The 20,043-nt window shown below is 37.9% G+C and overlaps 1 protein-coding gene across 1 annotated transcript in view; it reads right to left on the bottom strand.

The window, feature by feature from the left end:
• Positions 1 to 20,043, bottom strand: part of LOC132815730 (ATP-binding cassette sub-family A member 13-like) — a 165,021-nt gene that overhangs the window by 82,044 nt on the left and 62,934 nt on the right. Inside the window, exons 18-22 of the mRNA XM_060824832.1 lie at positions 19,717 to 19,851; positions 16,791 to 16,943; positions 8,983 to 9,181; positions 5,396 to 5,614; positions 2,674 to 2,870 (exon numbers count right to left, since the gene is read on the bottom strand). Coding sequence (XP_060680815.1) covers positions 2,674 to 2,870; positions 5,396 to 5,614; positions 8,983 to 9,181; positions 16,791 to 16,943; positions 19,717 to 19,851 — 903 coding nt within the window. The remainder of the gene's footprint in view (positions 1 to 2,673; positions 2,871 to 5,395; positions 5,615 to 8,982; positions 9,182 to 16,790; positions 16,944 to 19,716; positions 19,852 to 20,043) is intronic.

Below are 20,043 nucleotides of genomic sequence, written 5' to 3'. Positions count from 1 at the left end.
TTGCATTGAAAACATGGCCTTTAGAGTTTTGCTGATCATTCCTTATTAGTTGGGAATTTGACTCACTGTTCATATATCTCAGTAACTACGTGCCACTTAGCATGAGGTCAAGCAGATAAGAGAATTAAACATGTGACTCAATGAGTGATGCGAAAGGAAGGGAGGTTTGATTCATAGACCATTGATACCAGTACTCGGCAGAGAGGGGCCTAATCCTTGGGGATTTCAGAGGAAACAGAAATTAATGAAGGAGGCTTCTAGTAAAAAAAATATAAATCCAAGACAAGCAAGTATTCTCAATAGGCTTGAGTGATCAATTTCTCTCTCTTTGATTACCTTCCAAAACAAATCAGTCACAGTGTTGTGGAATTACAATGAGATGTCAATTAGTCAGATAGTTCATTGCTATAATTAACTTTATTCGTGAGTTTTGAGAAGATTTGTAGCTCAGGTTGAAGTTCTGGATATATTGCTCTCTGAGCTGGAAGGTTCGTTTTTCAGACATTTTTTCACCATACTATGTAACATCAGATGAAACACTGGTGATATGGCTGCCTTTTTATTCATGTGCTTAAGTTTTCCTGGGTTGCTGATGTCATTTCCTGCAGTAATGTCATCTCCGGTGGTGATGTCATTTTTTTTCTTTTTCTCAGGGGGTGGTAAATGGGATCCAAGTCAATGTGTTTGTTGATAGACATCCGGTTGGAGTCCCATGCTTCGAGGAATTCTCGCACATATCTCTGTTTGGCTTGACCTAGATGGATGTGTTGTCCCAGTCGAAGTGGTGTCCATCCACATCTGTACGTAAAGATATTAGTGAGAGTGGGTCATGTCTTTCGTGGCTAGTTGATGTTCAAGTTTCCTGCTGCCTGTTTGTCCAATGTGTGTTTATTACAGTTCTTTCAAGTTAATTTGTAAATGACATTAGTTTTGCTTGGTTTCTGTATAGGTCTTTCAAGTTCATTAGCTGCTGTTTTAGTGTATTGGTGGGTTTGTGGGCTACCATGATGCCAAGAGGACTGAATAGTCTGGCAGTCATTTCCAAGATGTCTTTGATGTAAGGGCGAGTGGCTAGGGTTTCTGGATACATTTTGTCTGCTTGTTTGGGTTTGTTGCTGAGCAATCAGTGGACTATGATCATTGGATACCCGTTCTTTTTGAATACACTGTATAGGTGATTTTCTTCCACTCTTCGTAGTTCCTCTGTGATGCAGTGTGTGGTGGCTCATTGAAATAATGTTCTACTGCAACTCCACTTGTGGGTGTTGGGATGATTGCTTCTGTAGTTCATTATTTGGTCCCTATGTGTTGTTTTCCTGTAGACGCTGGTTTGAAGCTCCCCATTGGCTATTCACTCTACCATGACATCTCAGAATGGCAATTTGTTGTTCTTTTCCTTTTCTTTAGTGAATTTTATGTCAGTGAGGGTATTGTTAATGGTCTTGAAAGTTTCCTGTAATTTGTTTTGTTTAATGATGACAAAGGTGTCATCCACAGAGTGGGTCCCAAGTTTGGGTTGGATGGTTGGCAGAGGTGTTTGTACAAGTTTGTTCATTACTGCCTCTGCTAAGAACCCTGATATCGGAGATCCCGTGGGTGTTCCATTGATTTATTTGTGAGTTTTCTTGTTGAAGGTAAAATGGGTGGTAAGGCATAGGTCCACCCACTTGACAATATTTTCCTTGCCAAAAAAGTTGGTGGTATTTGGTGTATGTGTCTTTGGTTCTTCTAATAGTGTAGTCAGTGTTTCCTTGGCCAGATTAATGTTGATAGATGTGAATAGGGCTGTTATGTCAAAGGAGATCAGTATTTCATCCTCTTCTATTTAGGTTTTTTTGTTGGTCTTCATGAATTCTTGGGTGGAATCGTTGGAGTCTTCTACTAAGTGTTTAGTCTTTGGTGTCAGTCATTGGCCAATCGGTAAGTTGGTATTCCAGGTAGCAAGACTATGGGTCTCAGGGGGGCTCCGGGTTAGTGAATTTTGGGTAATCCATAGAAGCATGGTCTGTTGAATCCATCTGGTTTCATTTTATTGGAAATCAGTCTTATTTATTTCTCCAGATTTATGAAGTTTTTTGGGTAGGGCTGTGATTCGGTTCTCTAGTTGTGGGGTCAGGTCTATTGCCACTTGTTGGTAAGTCTTGGTATCTGCAAGTGGTGAGTTCACTTTCTTAACGTAGTCTCTTTGATTTAAAATCACTGTCAGATGTCCTTTGTCTACAGGTAGGATAATAATATTTTTATCTTTTTTTTAAGTTTTTCTAGTGCTTTCCTTTTTTTGCATATTGAGTGTGTTTCCTTCCTTTTTCCTGCTTAATGTTGGTGTGACTGTCTGTCTGAGGACAAGCCAAACAGAGACATGCGTGAGAATTCCTAGAAGCATGGCACTCCAACCGGAACTCCATCAACAAACACATTGACTTGGATCCCATTTACCACCCCCTAAGAAAACAAACTGGAAATGATATCACCACACAAAATGGCATCACCATAGGAAATGACATCACTACCCCAAGGAAATCTAAATACATAAATTAAAAGCCGACCAAATCACCAGTGTTTCACCAGAGACTCACTGATAATGTTACCTAATATGGTGACGAAATGTCTGTAAATGAACCTTCCAGCTCAGCAAGCAAACTTACATCCATTAACTTTATTCATTTTCCTTACCTGTTCTGTATTTTAAAATAACATCCCAGATGTTACGCCGAGAACAGGGATCAACACCACTGGTGGGTTCATCCAAAATGATAGTAGACGAGCCTCCAATGAATGAAATTGCCAATGACAGCTTTCTCTTTGTTCCCCCAGATAAAGCTCCAACCAGTTTATGTTGGTGCTGACCAATCTCTACATTCTCAAGGGCCCTGAAATAAAGGAGTTATATGGCTTATGTCAGTTTATAAATTATTAAGTACGGTTCAGGGAATTCTGAATCAAACAATATCAAGAATATCCAGGGGGTTTGAGTTGTCTTGCCAAGTTCAGATGTTCTTGAGAATTCCAAGGGTATTCCCATTATTATGATTTGAATGACTCTTTTGAAGAATCCACACTGAAAGTTCTGAATGTAATATTATTAAGTAGAAAGGGAAGTACTTTTTTTGTTTTTAAAAAATGTTCTTTCTTTATCACTTAGATCACTGTAATGCTGACTCAAGATCCCTAACTCAGGGTTTCAGTTAACATCTTTTACAAGCTTGCAATGAGAATTTAAACTAATATCAGGATAATTTGGCTGGAGCTGCAATTCAGTCACTCACCTCATATGTAATAAATACATTGAACCTTTCTGACTGCTGGCACCTGAGTGTTTCAGATATTCTACACAACCTGAAATGACAGGTTTGCCCAAGATTTGGAGAGAGAAGTTTATTTCAAGTTCCACTTAAAACGGAGAACTCTATTTTTCTGTTTCAGTTAACTTGCGAGAGATGAAATATTGCAAGCACCAAAACTTTGGATTTTTCTACACAAAGTGTCAAATGGTGACATTCACAAAAAAAGTAGGTCAGAGCAAACGTACGTTTTATCACAGCAAAATAGTTAACATTAATTTTGAATTAGCAATCTTATTGCAGATTTTCATGTGACATGAATGTTCATTAAAATATTTGCACCTCTTTCAAATTGCCATCCATTAACATAAATGAACTGATAATCACAGCAGGAATGCTGACTTCTGTTCCTGATTTCTGATAAGCACAGTTATCGACAACAACTGCGATTTACATAATAATATCTTCAATGTCAACAATGTCAGAAGAAACTTTGCAGAAGTGTCATGAGATAAAATAAACAAAGAACCAATGGGGATTTTAGGGAAGTGGAGAAAACCTTAGAAGATTTGGGTCCTTGTCAAAGTCTTCAAAAGTATGATGACAATTGAAAACTATTGATTTAATAAAGAAATTTAATAGCATTACACCTAAAATTCTCAAACTGTGTCTATCAAAATCAATGAAGAAGTACATGAGGTCAAAGTTGGAGATATGCAAAAACAAAAACAGAAATTGCAGGAAAAGCTCAGTAGGTCTGGCAGCATCTGTGAAGAGAAATCTGAGTTAACGTTTCGAGTCCAGTGACCCATCCTCAAAACTGATTCTGTTTTTGATTTCCAACATTCCCAGTTCTTTCAGTTTTTATTGGAGATAATCAGATTTGGAAGAATAAGTGCATGACGAGACAATGTTACAAAGGTAGGCAGGAGTGAGGTCATGAATGGATTGGAAAATAATAATGATAATTTTCATACAAAACATTGATTACCAAGACTTAGTGTAGGTTAGTGAACTCAAAAGATAATGTGTGTGTTAAACTTGGTGAACCTACAAAATGGATTTGATACACCAACTTTGGCATCAAGCTTGCATGGTGAACAACAGCTTGAACCTTATTTAAGAGGTTGGTATTAAGGTCAGTCTTCTAGTGCATGGAACTAGAAAATGGTTGTGATTGTCGGGTTTATCCCTTTACCATTTTTTAATTAGGGGTACAACATTTGCAATCATTCAATCTTCTGCCACCAACCCCTCTTCTAAGATTATGGCCAGAGTATCTAAAAATTCACCCTTCATGTCTCTCTGCATCCTAGGATGCACCCCATGTGATTTTTCTACTTTAATGGCTGGCAAAGTTTTAAAGTAGCTTGTTTATCTATGTTTGTCACTATTTAAGAATGGTACCTTGATGTAACTATTTATTTAGTTGAAAACAAGTTTATCACAAAAAACACATTCTTAATCATACTTTGTACACTGCCTGAAAGCTATCTAACTGTAAATAATTGAAAAAGACATATTTATTAATTACCTTAATAGACAATAATCAATTCTTATTCAAGTTTTTTTTAAAAGATACTTTAAAACTTTTAACTGAGCTTTTTTGTCTCTGTGTTGAAACATAGCTTCATTAGAAACCTTCTCAAATACCAATTACAAATTTGCAAAATTTTTTGATTCATTAAATTTGGATGAATGTGACTGTTGTATGTGAGTGTTGTTTGTGAAAGCGAGTTCAAAAACTTAGCAAAGTGATGCAAAATAGCTTGGAAACTCCTTTTGCATTGCGTGTAATTTGTCAATGAAATTTCTCCACCTGGTTTGATTGAGTTTTTAAAATTATTCATGAAGTTTAGGCAAAACTAACAAGGCCAACATTTATTGTCCACCCCTAAGTGTCATTGAGAAAATGATGGCAAGCTGCCTTATAAACTGCTACAGTCTATGTGGTTAAAGCATACCCACAATGCTGGTAGTTCCAGGATTTCACTTGCAATTTGGCTGAACCACCTCTAAACGAAAACAGTGCAGCATAGTGGAATCTCCTGTGCAAAGCCCTTTCTAAACATTTTCATCTCATTCATCTGGCAAGGCAGCATATTCAGACTTACATTTTCACTTCTTGCAACAGCTGTTGGTAGGTCCACTGTGGTGCTTTTATTATGCCATATAACAGGAGATGTTCACGCACTGTTAATTTCTCAAACAGCACATCATGTTGTAGACACACTCCCAGCTCTTCTCTAATGACTGACATTTCTCGAGTCATATTCCTCCCTTTAACATAAATACTCCCAGAGCTGGGCTGAAGCAAGCCAGTTAGCATTGACCTATATAGTTGGCAAAAGATAATACGTTACCTTGGGTTAAATTTCATATGCAAACTAATAGACCATAATGCATCAATAAACCACTTGTCGATAGCTGAGTAACTTACAACTTTTTGTGGTGTGATTCTTCACTATAAACTCATATGTTCTATTTAACCTAAGATTTCTACCATTTTTAGAGTGTTTGAAGACGTTTAAGGAACTTTTCATGCACTAATGTAAAGATGCACATGACACTGAGTACACATAACCTGCATTGGTGCTGCTTCACTAATACTAAGTTAAATTCCTCAACTTACTTTAAAAACTATAGCCTTCTAAAATCTGTATGATGCAACCACAGTAGCTGCCACAGGATTTTATCTAATTCTCCAGTACTGGAATTTGCAGAACTGAAAGCCCCTAATTATCGTTGTACAAATCCAGCATCAATTTGCCAAAAGAGAACCACATCCCCAATGTCCGAACTGCTTTCCTCATCTCATTTATGATACCACTTTCCTGAAATATAGCTGGTCCTGAACACATCATGAAAGTAGGAATTGCCAACATTGAGTAGCCAACCTTGCAGCTAATCTTCAGGTAACATTTATCAAATTCTGCCCCTTAACAGGTCCATCAAAAGATCCAGAATAAGCAAAGATTCAGTGCAATGAATCAGACAAATATCAGATATGTAGTGCTGGTAGAATCATAGAATACCTACAATGAAGAAACGGGTCATTTGGTCCATTGGGTCTGCACTAGCCCTCTGAACAGCATCCCATCCAAACCCAGCTCCCTACCCTATCCCTATAACCATGCATTTATCATGGCTAATCCAGTTAGCTTGCATATCCCTAGACACTACAGGCAGCTTAGCATGGCCAATCCACCTAGCCTGCACATCTTGGACTGGGGGAAGAACCTGTAGCACAAAGGAAGCCCATGCAAACATGGATAGAATGTGTAAAATTCAGACAAACCATCACCCAAGACTGGAATTGGCAGCAGTGTTAACTCCTGAGCCACCATGTCTTTAGGTTTTTTAAAGCCTAGATTAATCTCACCAATAAATTGTTGTCCCTCAAGTCATCATTCATTTTAAATACATCAAATTAATAAATATTTCCATTTAAATCTTGAATGTGCAATCAGACCTTCCAAATGGTCCCAAAAAAGGATACACTTCAGTAAAACGCCTGGGATTTCCAGTGTAAAAACAGACTTGATTTAATTTCAGTTAGTTCAACAGACAATCTAAATAATAACTTCACCCATGGATAATTAAATGGATTCTTTTTATTTACATCATTATGGGATAACTGGTTTTATCTATTACTGGTAATTTTTATGCAGTTTTGCATCCAGTATATCTACAAATCTGTAGCTCAGAATCCAACATGGTTTATAATTCAATTTTCCTGTACATCAGCAAATAAACTGATTCAAAAGGAAACAGAACACAATTAAATGGGAAAAAAGACTCTGAGTTATTAATTAACTTTTCATCTATCAAGTTGTTATATGTGGGCTATTAAGCTTTAATTCTATTGACTGATTTAATATCTAGGATTTGAAAAGAACACCTTTAAATGAGCCAGGACTCTATATTTGAAAATGGCTGCTGAGGCCACTTGGCAAAAATGAGCAGCCAAGTACTTAAAGCCTTTGATATAGATTAGCAGCAGACACATTTGTTCAAGTCTTGCTCAAAATTTCACACTTGCCATCGTTTGAACTATCTCAAAACAAAACAAGATCAATAAGCAATAATAATCTACTTTGCAGAAACTATTGGACACAAAGGGAACCTACAGAATGAGGTGCAGAAGATTCTCCTACTTGTTTGGTAGCTTTGACAATGGGAGACCAAAACCTTTCCTTTAACATTAATCATCTCAGAGTATGCCAACAGTCAGCCATCATATGACTGAATATATGAATGGCTATGATTTTCTTTGGTACAAAGGGCTGTAACATCAAGAATGACTGCAGTGTAGATTAGTAACATCAAGAATGACTGCAGTGTAGATTAGTAACATCTCTCTCTATTTTGTCTTTAAATTTGGGCCCTCTCTCTTTTCCAAGATGAACTTGTTGAACAAGTTGAACTGTATACAGCATAAAGAATTTTAAAATAAAAAGAATTGCAAGCACCATAATATTTACTCTAAAAAATGATGCATTGCAATTTATCCTAGAAGAACAACCAGCTAAAATTAACACAATTAACATAATGACCAAAGGAACATCAGAATCTATAATTACTTTTATTTATGGACTTAAACTCTGTTCTAAGTCTATCGCCCTGACCCTCTATTTGATCTGTTTAGCATGCAAACATACACACGTGTTGCAGGCTTCAGGACTGCTTAATCTTTTTAACAAGTTTCATACTTTGCTTGGGTAAATTTTGTTTTTGACCAGATGAAACCCCCTCAAAATATGTTAAAAAGATAGCCTAAACCCTAACTTTTTCTTATTTTAAAGGTAAGTGCCAGGCATTGCATTCCCAATGCAACTGGTCAAACGATTTAAGCAAAACACATTTTATTTTTACACTACAGACAAAATGAAAATAAAAGAAAAGAATTCACTTAACTGTAACTATCAAAATACTTAACAAAATAGTATATATATTAACTACTGCTAATCAACTATTCCAATATAATACAATCCCTTAAACACACCCTTGACAAAGGCAAATTCAATAAAATTGATTGTCTCACACACACAATTTCAGTAGCAGCCAGAGAACCCCAGTTTTTAGCTGTAACAGAGAAAGGAATAAAAGCTTTCACATGCTGCTCCAAGACCTCAGCAACTGCGGAAGGTTAAAATGGAAAATGCTGGTTCTGTAAAAAAAGTGACCCTACCCAATCAGATTGTTTTCATTGTTCTAACTTTAAAAAAAAAGCCCAAGACCTCACAAGCTGTTTACTTTATTGGCTTTCAGCAGAGCAGTTGTCACTTTTGACTTAACCTTTCTTCACAAAAAAAGGACAAAATACCCCTCTTAAAGCCATAGTAACCTCATAGCATACAATAAAATTGACTGCTTACTTCTTAAAAGACTTCTAATCAAAGAGACATATCTGGCTTATTTTGTCATGTAGCTTGAGACATAGTCAAGAACATCTTCTTAAAGTTTCAAATTCTATTATAACCAACCTCAGGAGTGAAAAGGGAGAAATTTATTTATCCACTGCACTTCATAGGTAACACTATAGAACAATATGAAAAAAAATGAGCATTTACTGAATAAATGGGTTAATTTGGCAACTGATGAAATTGTATTGTCAAATGCAAAGCTCAAACAGGACAGAATTCATCATTTATCTCCACTTATTCTAAGTTAAATTAATACATTCCATTTCGCCACTTACATTGTTGTTGTCTTGCCTGCTCCATTGGGTCCTAATAAAGCAGTAATTTCTCCTTGATAGAAATCAAGGTTTAAGTCTTTTACAGCTACTTTTTCTTTGTGCTTAAACTCTTTGGTGAGTGATCTTAAAGCAACTCCAATGTTCAAATTGGGAGGTGTCATTTCTTTCCCAGTTAAATCCATAGAATTAAATGGGTCTCCTATTGAAAGGAACGAACAAAATTATTTTTTTGTAATTTCATACCAGAACTCTTCCCTAGCAACCTGCTAGCACAGTAATTATATAATAATAACTACTGATGGCAGTCTCATTCTTACTGACACGGTGGGAATGAACAATATTGTCTCCTAAATTTATTTTTGATATTTTTCTTATATCATCTCATGAAACGTGAGAATGAAATATATGGTTGTAACAAATTTCAGAATCTGATATGGTTTAGAAATAAGATGGCCTGAGTGTGTTTAAATGTCTCACATCAAAGAGAAACTGGTAATAATTCAAATGAAAATAAAAGTGACATTGGTAGCTAGTGTACCAATCCTTAGAATTTACAGGTGCGCTCACCATTCACCATATTTATTCATTTGGAATGACTACAATGATAGGTCAGAATCCAAAAATACTCCAGACATTTTTAGTCCTTAATTTCTGATGCTGGCTTACCATCCAGAGTTCAAGATCCCTTACAACACAAATCTGTCTATTACATTTGCAAATTATTAATTTAGCATTGACCAAGTAATTCAGTTCAAGTTACCATTCTATTCCTAGAAAGGAAAATTACCAATAATTATGCTCCCACATAACAAACTCACTTCCTAATGACATTAACTTTGGGTTATGTCAATGAAAATAGAAAGGAGAAGGCTGTAAAATGGGTCATATATTCAATGTCATCTTTTTAACAAGAAATCACTTGAAAAAACATGCTTCACAGTTAGCTGCTCAGAAGACATCTTACTATTTTTGTGTCTATGAGTATACATTAGTGTACAGTTTGCACTATTAAAATGATATGATATCAATTGCAAATGTTAATCTTTTCCTGTTGTTAAGACCATAAGACATAGGAGTGGAAGTAAGGCCATTCGGCCCATCAAGTCCACTCCGCCATTCAATCATGGCTGATGGGCATTTCATCTCCATTTACCCACATTCTCCCCGTAGCCCTTAATTCCTTGTGACATCAAGAATCTATCAATCTCTGCCTTGAAGACATTTAGTGTCCCAGCCTCCACTGCACTCTGCGGCAATGAATTCCACAGGCTCACCACTCTCTGGCTGAAGAAATGTCTCCGCATTTCTGTTCTGAAATGACCCCCTCTCATTCTAAGGCTGTGTCCACGTGTCCTAGTCTCCTCACCTAACGGAAACAATTTCCTAGCGTCCACCCTTTCTAAGCCATGTATTATCTTGTAAGTTTCTATTAAGTCTCCCCTTAATCTTCTAAACTCCAATGAATACAATCGCAGGATCCTCAGCCGTTCCTCGTATGTTAGACCTACCATTCCAGGGATCATCCGTGTGAATCTCCGCTGGACACGTTCCAGTGCCAGTATGTCCTTCCTGAGGTGTGGGGACCAAAACTGGACACAGTACTCCAAATGGGGCCTAACTAGAGCTTTATAAAGTCTCAGTAGCACAACGGTGTTTTTATATTCCAACCCTCTTGAGATAAGTGACAACATTGCATTCGCTTTCTTAATCACGGACTCAACCCACATGTTTACCTTTAGAGAATCCTTGTCTAGCACTCCAAGATCCCTTTGTACTTTGGCTTTACGAATTTTCTCACCATTTAGAAAATAGTCTATGCTTTTATACTTTTTTTTCCAAAGTGAGTCTACACTTTTATTCTTTTTTTTTCCAAAGTGTTCTTACGTATTCAGTCAAGTACAGTGCCAAGACAAGTTGAAAAATGTGCTGTAAAAGTTTTAGGAAGCAGTACCATTTTACATGACCACCGAGGCCAATTCCTTGCTTCTGATCTCCTCCAGAGTCTCAGTGTATATGATTGAAGGCAAATCTGCCGATACCAGGCAACCTAACAGCTACATGTGTGCAAGCCTCCTGAGCCAAATATGCATAGACTTCCAACATTGTGCATGCAATATGAAAATAAGTGAGCGAACCCTATAATTGTGTGTCTCAATGAAGTCTTCTTTGACACTGAAAAGGTTGGGAAGCATTGGTGTAGACGTCCATCATGGTGGTACTTCAGAAATCAGTTTGATTTATAGACCATTCAATGGCTTTCAAATGTTACGGGATTTGTGAGCTCTTTCCATAAAATGGATAAGAGCTGGTGAGGAGCTGAGAGGCTGAGACATAGGAGGAGGGAATTTAAGCTTGACAAAAGGTTCAGCTTTTAATAGATGAGCTACTGATTGCATTGAAATCACTTGGCCAATGTTTTTGGAAACAGAGGAGGCCTTTAAATTTCCCTCTCTAGACTTGGCCTTAATTCTGCCTCAGAATTGCAATTTCCAGTGGTAGGCCAATCTCCAGACTCTAGATTAGAGTGGTGCTGGAAAAGCACAGCAGGTCTGGCAGCATCCAAGGAGGAAGAAAATCGACATTTCGGGCAAAAGCCCTTCACCCATCTCCAGACTACTTGTCGCCTGAATCTGTGGAAAATTCCACCTCGCAGTAATCTCAACACAGTGGCAAGATTTGTCCCATCTCTTTATTTCCACTTCTGGACTGAGAATCTTGTCCTGATGTGCTTTTACTTCATATTTTGGGAATTAAATAGTTAGGCTCAAGAGTGTAAGAACAGAATATCATTTTGTGATAGGGAAAAACAAGTAAGTGAGCCAAACAATAAGTAGGGTAACAACAGAAAAGTTATACATTGTGTGATTAATCACAGATAATGCAGAGGGTGTATCTGGTGAAAGTCCAAAACCTGAGGCTTGAGCTCCTCCTCCTGATGGAAATATTTCCTCGACATGTGCTTGCTCATGTCAGAAGTGTTCTAGTGTTTTCAAAAATGTCTATACTGTGATTTGCTAGACAATTAACTTCTTTAACATAGATAAACTTAAAACTTAAACAAATATTCACCAATCAGCTACTCATGCTCCCTATAATTTTCCGTGCAGAATAATTTAGTTTCCGTAAGTCAGAGTCAGGTAGCCCAGCCAAGTGGACGACTTTAACATGTATGCGTGCATAGCACATATTATAAGTGATTGTATTGCTGAGCTTGAATGCTCATATATATGTATGCACAAATCACTCAATATCACTCACACAAGGGGGATATTGGCTGCTTCTTTCACTCTCTTAATCCACAATGTAAACATTTCAACATGCAAAATCATAATTTACAGAGGTTTGTAACAAATTAATTTGAAGACAAAAGTCAAAACTGGAGGGTTTCACATCATCTCCAAGATGCTGCTGAATGAGTTCAACCAGCAGAGGGACTAAATGGAACTACATGCATGCCAGACTATGGGGCACATCATGTGCAGTAGTGGGTCTGAGAAATCTCGGATGTTCACAATATCAGGGCCAAGCCAATTTTTAATTTACATTTGCCAGAAATAGGAATATGAATGAGCAACCACTTTATTTTAGATATGTTGGTAGAATCTGTAGTTATTTAAGCAAGTTTTTTTTTCCCACTTGCTCATAGAATGCAGTTGTCACTGGCTAGACCAGCATTTATTCTCATCCCAAATTGCCAAGAGGAAATGCAGTGGTGAGCTGCATTCTTGAACTGCTTGAAGCCATGGGATATAGAATAACCCACAGTACTGTTTCGGAGGAAGTTGCAGGATTTTGATCCAGTGACAATGAACAAGTATTAATATAGCACCAAGTCAAGATTGTATGTGACTTGGATGGGAGCATGCAGATGGCAGTGTTACCATCTATTTGCTATCCTTATTCTTCTAGACGGTAGAGGTCAAGGGTTTGGCAGTGGCTGCTGAAGAAGCTTTGGTTAGTCACTGTGATGCATCTTGAGTTTTGACAAACTACTGCCAATATGCATTAATGGCAAAGGGATGTTGAGAGTGGTGTTTGGGGTGCCAATAAAGTTGGTTGTTTTATCCTAAATGATGCTGAATTTCTTGAATGTTACTGGAGCTGCAACTACCCAGGCAAGTGAAAAGTTTTCATCACACTTCTGACTTGTATCTTATAGGTGGCAAAAAGATACGAGGTGAGTTACTCCTGCAGAATTATCTCCAACAACCACAATCATTTTCCTTAATTCTAGGTATGACTCTAACCATTGGAAAGTGTTCACCCTGATTCCCATTAACTGCTATGGCTCCTTGATGTTACACTCAGTCAAATTTGGGCTTGTTGCAAAGAGCAGTCACTTACCCCTCACCTCTAGAGTTCAGCTTTTTACTCAGTGAGTTTGAGTCAACATTGTAATAAAGTCTGGAGGTAAGTGGCTTTTGCAGAACATAAACTGAGTGCCAGTGAGCAGATTATTCTTTTGCAAGTGCTGTCTGATAAATTATTGACGATGCCTTCTATCATTTTGCTGATGATCATGAGTAGAGTGATTAGGAGGCAATTTGCCAGGTTGGATTTGCCCTGCCTTCTGTGCACAGGACATATTTAGACAATCTTCCACACTGTCAGGCTGATGCCAGTGTGGTAGCTGTACTTTAATAGGTTGAAACATGAATTCTGGAGCATGAGTCTTCAGTACTGCTGCCGGAATATTGTCAGGGCTCATTTTTTGTGTCCAGTGTCTTTGGCCACCTTTTATATTATATAGGAGTGAAGATTGGCATTTGTGATGTTCAGACGATGAGAGGAGGCTGAGATGAATTGTTCATTTGGTAATTCTAGCTGAAGATTGCTGAAAACATGAAGGTGAGACTTTGTCTTCACAATGACTGTGTGGTGGTCACTCCTATCAATACTGTAATGGATACATGCATCTGTGACATGTAGTTTGGTGAGAATATGACTATTCCTGCCATTATGCAAAGTCAAAATACATTACGAGGATTCCTATGACTTCAACAGCCAATCAGTTAATGCATGGAGAACCTTATGTATTCAAGCATTTGGATCTCTATTGATGCTGTCAAAGATACCATCTATCTATTTTTTTTCATTTATATATTTGTTAGTGACCTTGGGTTATCTCCTGGAATTCACTAATATCTCTGAGTGAAGTGGATTGCCCACCTCCTATGACAAACAATTTTAAAAACTGTACTTTTGGCTGACTGGTGTTACTGATCCTTCATTGACCAGCTGTTTTCTTCAAAACCACTGACAGTACCATTCCTGCAGCATTTTGTCCAATTATTTTAATATCTCCTCGGTTAATCAAAACCTCTGACTTTGCTCTGTCAGATTGGATTAATTTTGCATTTGATATATTTGGCTGACAAAGTTGGCAGATAGGAGTCTACTTCCTCTGACTGTACCATAGTTATGTGGCATACAAGAATTCCTTCTACTACTCCTTTTCTTCCAAGTTGCCTCATGTACAATGAAATTCTGATTGGCACACCCACAATGCTATTAGATGTTAGTTAGAATCTATGTAACTATACAGCTCTCCCTGAATGTTGCGGGATACAGGAAATTTACTCCAATAACAAACATTCAAAATAATTGCTTGAACAGCAATTTTCCACTTTAAAAGTCAGTGTTTGTTTCTTGATGGATACGAATCTAACATGCTGCAATCAGCTGAGAATTTTCAGTTTCTATAGAATTAAAACTAACATACAGAAATGGATGTAAAGGTAAGTGTACATTGTTTCCACTTCTTAACAGTTCATTTTCATAAGACTACAAGATGTATGAGCAAATGTAGGCCATTCAGCCCATTAAGTTCTGCTCCGCCATTCAATGAGATCATGGCTGACTGGTTTTGACCTCCATAATCATGAAATGTTTCAAGAGGCTGGTCATGGTCCACATCAATTCCACTCTCCCAGCCTGCCTCAATCTCTTACAATTTAACTACCAATGTAACAGGTCCACAGTGGATGTCATATCCCTAGCTTTGCACTCACCCCTGGACTATCTGGACAACAAGGACACCTATGCCTGACATTGATTACAGCTCTGCCTTCAACAACTATTATTCCCTCCATACTGATCTTAAAACATTGTGACCTTGGTCTCGATCCACCCTCTACAATGAGATCCTAAGCTTTCTAACCCACAAACTGCAATCAGTGAAGATAGATAACTGCACCTCCTCCACAGGAACACTCAACAATGAAGCCCTCTAAAGATGCATTCTCACCCCCCCCCCCCCCCCCCCCCCCCGTTGTACTCCCAGTATATCCACGACTGTGTTGCCATATTCCAAATGCACGCCACCTACAAGTTTGCTGGTGACAGCACCATAGGACAGATGTCCAATAATGATGAGTCAAAATACAAAAGGGAGGTAGAGGGCTTGGTGCAAGGTGCAATGAGAACAACCTCTCTCAACGTTGGCAAAACTAAAGAACTGGTCATTGACTTCAGAAAGAAAGGAGGAGAACATGCCCCCATCTACATCAACGGAACTGAAATTGAGAGAGTGGAAACTGTCAAGTTTCCTCAGAGTGACGACAATGACTGTCTTGTCACGTAGATGTGATGGTCACAGAGGCACAACAACACATCTTTTTCCTCAGGCCGCTCAGGCATGTCCGTTAGGACCCTCACCAACTTCTACAGATGCACCATTGAAAGCATACCCCCGGCATGATGGCTTGATATAGCAATTACTCTGTCAAGGACCATAAGAAACTACAGAAGTTTGTGTGCACAGCCCAGTTCATTACGGAAGCCCACTTTAATCTATGGACTCCATGAACACAGCTTGTTGCTGGGGAGAGGCTGCCAACATCATCAAAGACCCATCCTATCCTGGTAATGCTCTCCTACAATCTCTCCCGTCAGGCAGAAGATACAGAAGCTTGAACATATGCACCAGCAGTTTCAGAAACATCTTCTTCGCAACCATTATTAGGCTGATGAATGGACTCTGTAGCCTCAAATAATGCTATTCTTGCTAATGTTGACCTCACCTAACACACGCCCTATACAAAGTAACCTGTATGTCACTGTCTAAGTTTTTTTTACAACTTTTGATCTGTTTATCTTTGCTTACTATGATCTGAGCTATACAGCTCCTAAACAAAGCTTTTCACTGTATTTCGGTACACCTGACAAGAAATCAATCAATCAATCAATTGATTAATTCTCAACTTCATTTCCTACCTTTTCCACATAACCTTCGATTCCTTTCTTGATTAAAAATCTATCTTTTCCCAAGCAACTTTACTGGGAGTGATGATTGCTTCAGTAAAATCACAAACACAAAACTCATTGGGGGTGTATACAAATTACAAAGGAATTCTTGCACTTTCACCTCTACACAGTTACCAAAAACAGGAAGGATTATGGTAATAGTAGATTGGATTTATGTAGCAGCTTTAACACAGGAAAAAAGCATGTTATAGATGTGACAAAAGTTTACGCTGCATTAAAAAAAATTAGAAGAAAGATGATTAAAAGTTTTGTTAAAGTCTTTGGATTTCTGGAGGAGCTTAAAATAGGAGTGTCATGTGGAGTGACAGAGAGATTTAAAGAGCGACCCTCATGGGTTCATGCCAGATTGGCTGAATATAGGCTAGTTAGTGAGCAAAGGAACATAAGCACACAAAACAGCATATGTGGATGATTGAAAGATTTTTGGAGATTTGTGGAGCTTAAGACAATTTTGAATTTAGGTAAGTGTAACAGAAAATGAATGTTTTCAGATCTTTAAACAGATTATCAAAACAAAAGTGCTCACAATATTTGAATCTTACCTTTTACATTAATTTGCTGATTGTAGCAATCAAGGTTTTGGGCCCAGTAGCCTTCTCCGATCTTGCTGTCAAAGCGCTTGGCACAATCACACAAGGTTTTCCAATACAAACTGGTAAATGGGAAATACCAATGCTTCCGAGATCCATATTTACCTAAAATTTGATTGTTAAAGTGAAATGTAATCCTTCAGTAATTCATAGATTACAGTAGACAAACACTGATACAAGTCCATAAATACATGCACAGAGTATCCCTGTGCATATAGAGAGGATATGCACAATATCAAGAGAGGAGAGAAAGGAACATAAGAGTGAGTCGCTATTGGGTTAGAGATTCCAAGGATGGGCAAGCACAACCAGATTTATATGCCACTCCATATTTTTCCATTACGACCGAGTTCTATACTGGTGGAAGGGAATTCTGATACTCTTCTCCAGAAATACAAAAAATACCTGAAATCAAGTAGACAATTTGTAGTACAGTATGGTTGAGAAAGTCAAACCATGTCCCCTTATGCAACAGGCAGTGTACCGTATTCATGATTCAAATGTCCAGCATGATTTCCAGATATTAAGAAAGCTCCTGTGAAAGTGTAAGCATGCAAGACAAGTGTGGAGTTATGGTGGCAGTCAGTTAAGGGTTAGAGTGCCATGTGAGTAGGGTACCATCTGAGTGCCAAAGTACCAGAAGGTAGGGTGCAGAGGATGGAGATATGGGGGTCACAGGCAGTGTGTTGGACCTGAGGTGATGTAGTGGGTATTGAGTCCAGAGGTGTTATGTCTGGCAGGGGAGCATATTCTTGAAAGAGATGCCAACCAGGGTGGTACAATGCCTTGGGGAAGAGTGTGACAGCTCCAGTGACATGAGAGGGAGCTTTCAGCTATGGAAGTTGGGCAGCGAGAGAGGATATTGGGTCCAGACGGGAGGGTGGTTGTCGTGTTTGGTGGGTGGAAGAGTGGAAAGGTGTGTCAGGTCTGTCTGAGAGACCTGGTGGTGCCAGGTCTGGCACAGATTGAGGTTGCATGTGCTGAGACCAGCAAATGATGAGTGAGAAAGTCAAAATCGACAGGAATCAAGACAGTGGCTGTGTAGGGTGCCATTGTCAGGTTTGGGGCAATGGGCAGAATTGTCTTGGCTTGGGGCAGTGTAGAAAGAGTGGCTGTTGGGGTTTTGGTATATAAGGAGTTTGGGAGATGTAGCTGTAGTTGGAGAGAGTGAGCTGGTGGGGGAGTGTGGTGTATTAGAAGTTCAACTTAATAGCTATTCAGTAGTTAGATTAGTTTTTTAATTGTCTAGCTTTTCCTGAGAAGCTATCAAATTAACAGAAGCAGAAGTGTCCAAAATTTCCACTTTCAATGGATCCATTTTTAGGGATCTGGTGTGCCTGGGATTCTGCATGATCCCAGACAAACACCAAAGCACTCTGCTCCAATGAAGATTTGAGTATTACAATATATGGGTCATTATATCATTCCATATAAATGCTTGTTTTACTGTCTAATTGATGATACCATAAAATACACAAAGTGCGTGAGGTACATGCATGGATTTTCTTAAACCTTTGTCCCATACACCTGTGGCAAAGATTAAGGCACATTATATTAAAGAGAATACAGCTGCAGAAATTGAGTGATGGCTGGAGGGAATCAAAGCAAATAGCGGATTTTGGACTGGAGGGATGTGGGCATTGAGATATGCTGGATCTCTTCTATTTTCAAATTATAGAAATGATTAGATTTTTGATCTTGTCAAACAATGATGAGAAATGCAAGAAAGGACAAAAGAAGTAGCAGATGCAGTTCTATGCAGACAAATGTGATATTGTACATTTTGGACAGATGGAGAAATAGTGAATATTATAGAGGAAATATCTTAACAGAGGAGAGGAATTAGCTGATGTATAATAACAGTAAAATGAATATATCTGTAGACATCTTAATTGGACTATAGTTTGAATTTTACATACAGTTCTGATCATGGCATTTTTGGAAAGGTATTGGGTCCACTGAAATGATACAAAGCTGATTTGGAATGTGACCAGGATCAGCAGCTAAACGGTTTTCTGGAAATGCCAAATTATCTTAATTTTCAGAAGATTGTCAGTGGTGTAATCTGCACCAAGGAAGAATGGATTCAAGATTATTTTTATAAAGCATGTTGGAAGATATTGAAATATACTTTTACAGACAATTCATAATTATTCAGTCAGTTATTGCTTTGTAACTGGTTACTGAGGCAGAATATGGAAGTGTTTGTGTCTGCAATTTAAATCTCACTGGTTGTGAGGACATATCAAGAATGCAAACATGGAAGCTAGTGAGCCCTGTAGGATTTTCTATCCATCAATTTTAATGAACAGAATATACTGCAGAATTTAGTGTTCTCTGCATCACACGTTTAATGCTTGCTGTGCACTGGATGTGTGATTTCATAAAATTTACTCGGAGAATACATTCTCTTAATGGGATCTAAATAAGTATTTGAAAAATTATATTAATATGTATGGGGAGAAAAATGGAATAGAACTATTGCAGGCGGGTACAATGCAGAACTCACAATGACACACATAGTCTCGATCTATCTAAACATTTCTCCAATTTTGCAAGCATTTGTACACTGTTGTTTGTAACACAAATAGGATATGTGCATAGCACAGTAACCTTTAATTGATGTTACATGCAGAATTTTAACAGATATTCCTTATTACAGGAAGTTTATTGAAAGAAAATAACTTGCAAGTTAAAAATTCATTAAGTACAGTCCAGATCATCTTAACAGATAACAAGGAGCACTTGTTTTCTTCTATAATTGCGTTGCATATTCTTCAATTAAATTTCTTCCCCGATTATACAATGGCAATTAGAAATGTTAAAAAGATAATTCAGTAAAAAATAATTATCATGGATAAGAAATTGATTTTCATACCAGGGAAAATATTGTGGAGATACCAGCCTAATATAAAGTATATCACTGCATCAATGACCATCATCCAGCAAATCCAGGCAAAAGACACATTGTCCCCGTCACCAGGCATATCATACATGTTATTCCACTGAATTCCTAAAAAAAAGTCCAGAGGAAATAAAATAAGATGCAAATAGAGCAGGATCTACAATAGGTATAGTTAATAGGAGTTCAATAAAACATACAACTTCAAGTCCATTTTGATCTATTCACAAATCTAGTTTGATTGTTTCAAATCTCTTTCAGCGACAACATTTCCATTTCTATGCTCTGACCTGTGAGAGTCTG

This window comes from Hemiscyllium ocellatum, chromosome 5 (assembly GCF_020745735.1).
Source record: "Hemiscyllium ocellatum isolate sHemOce1 chromosome 5, sHemOce1.pat.X.cur, whole genome shotgun sequence".
Classification (NCBI taxonomy): domain Eukaryota; kingdom Metazoa; phylum Chordata; class Chondrichthyes; order Orectolobiformes; family Hemiscylliidae; genus Hemiscyllium; species Hemiscyllium ocellatum.
This window is presented reverse-complemented; position numbering and strand designations above follow the sequence as displayed.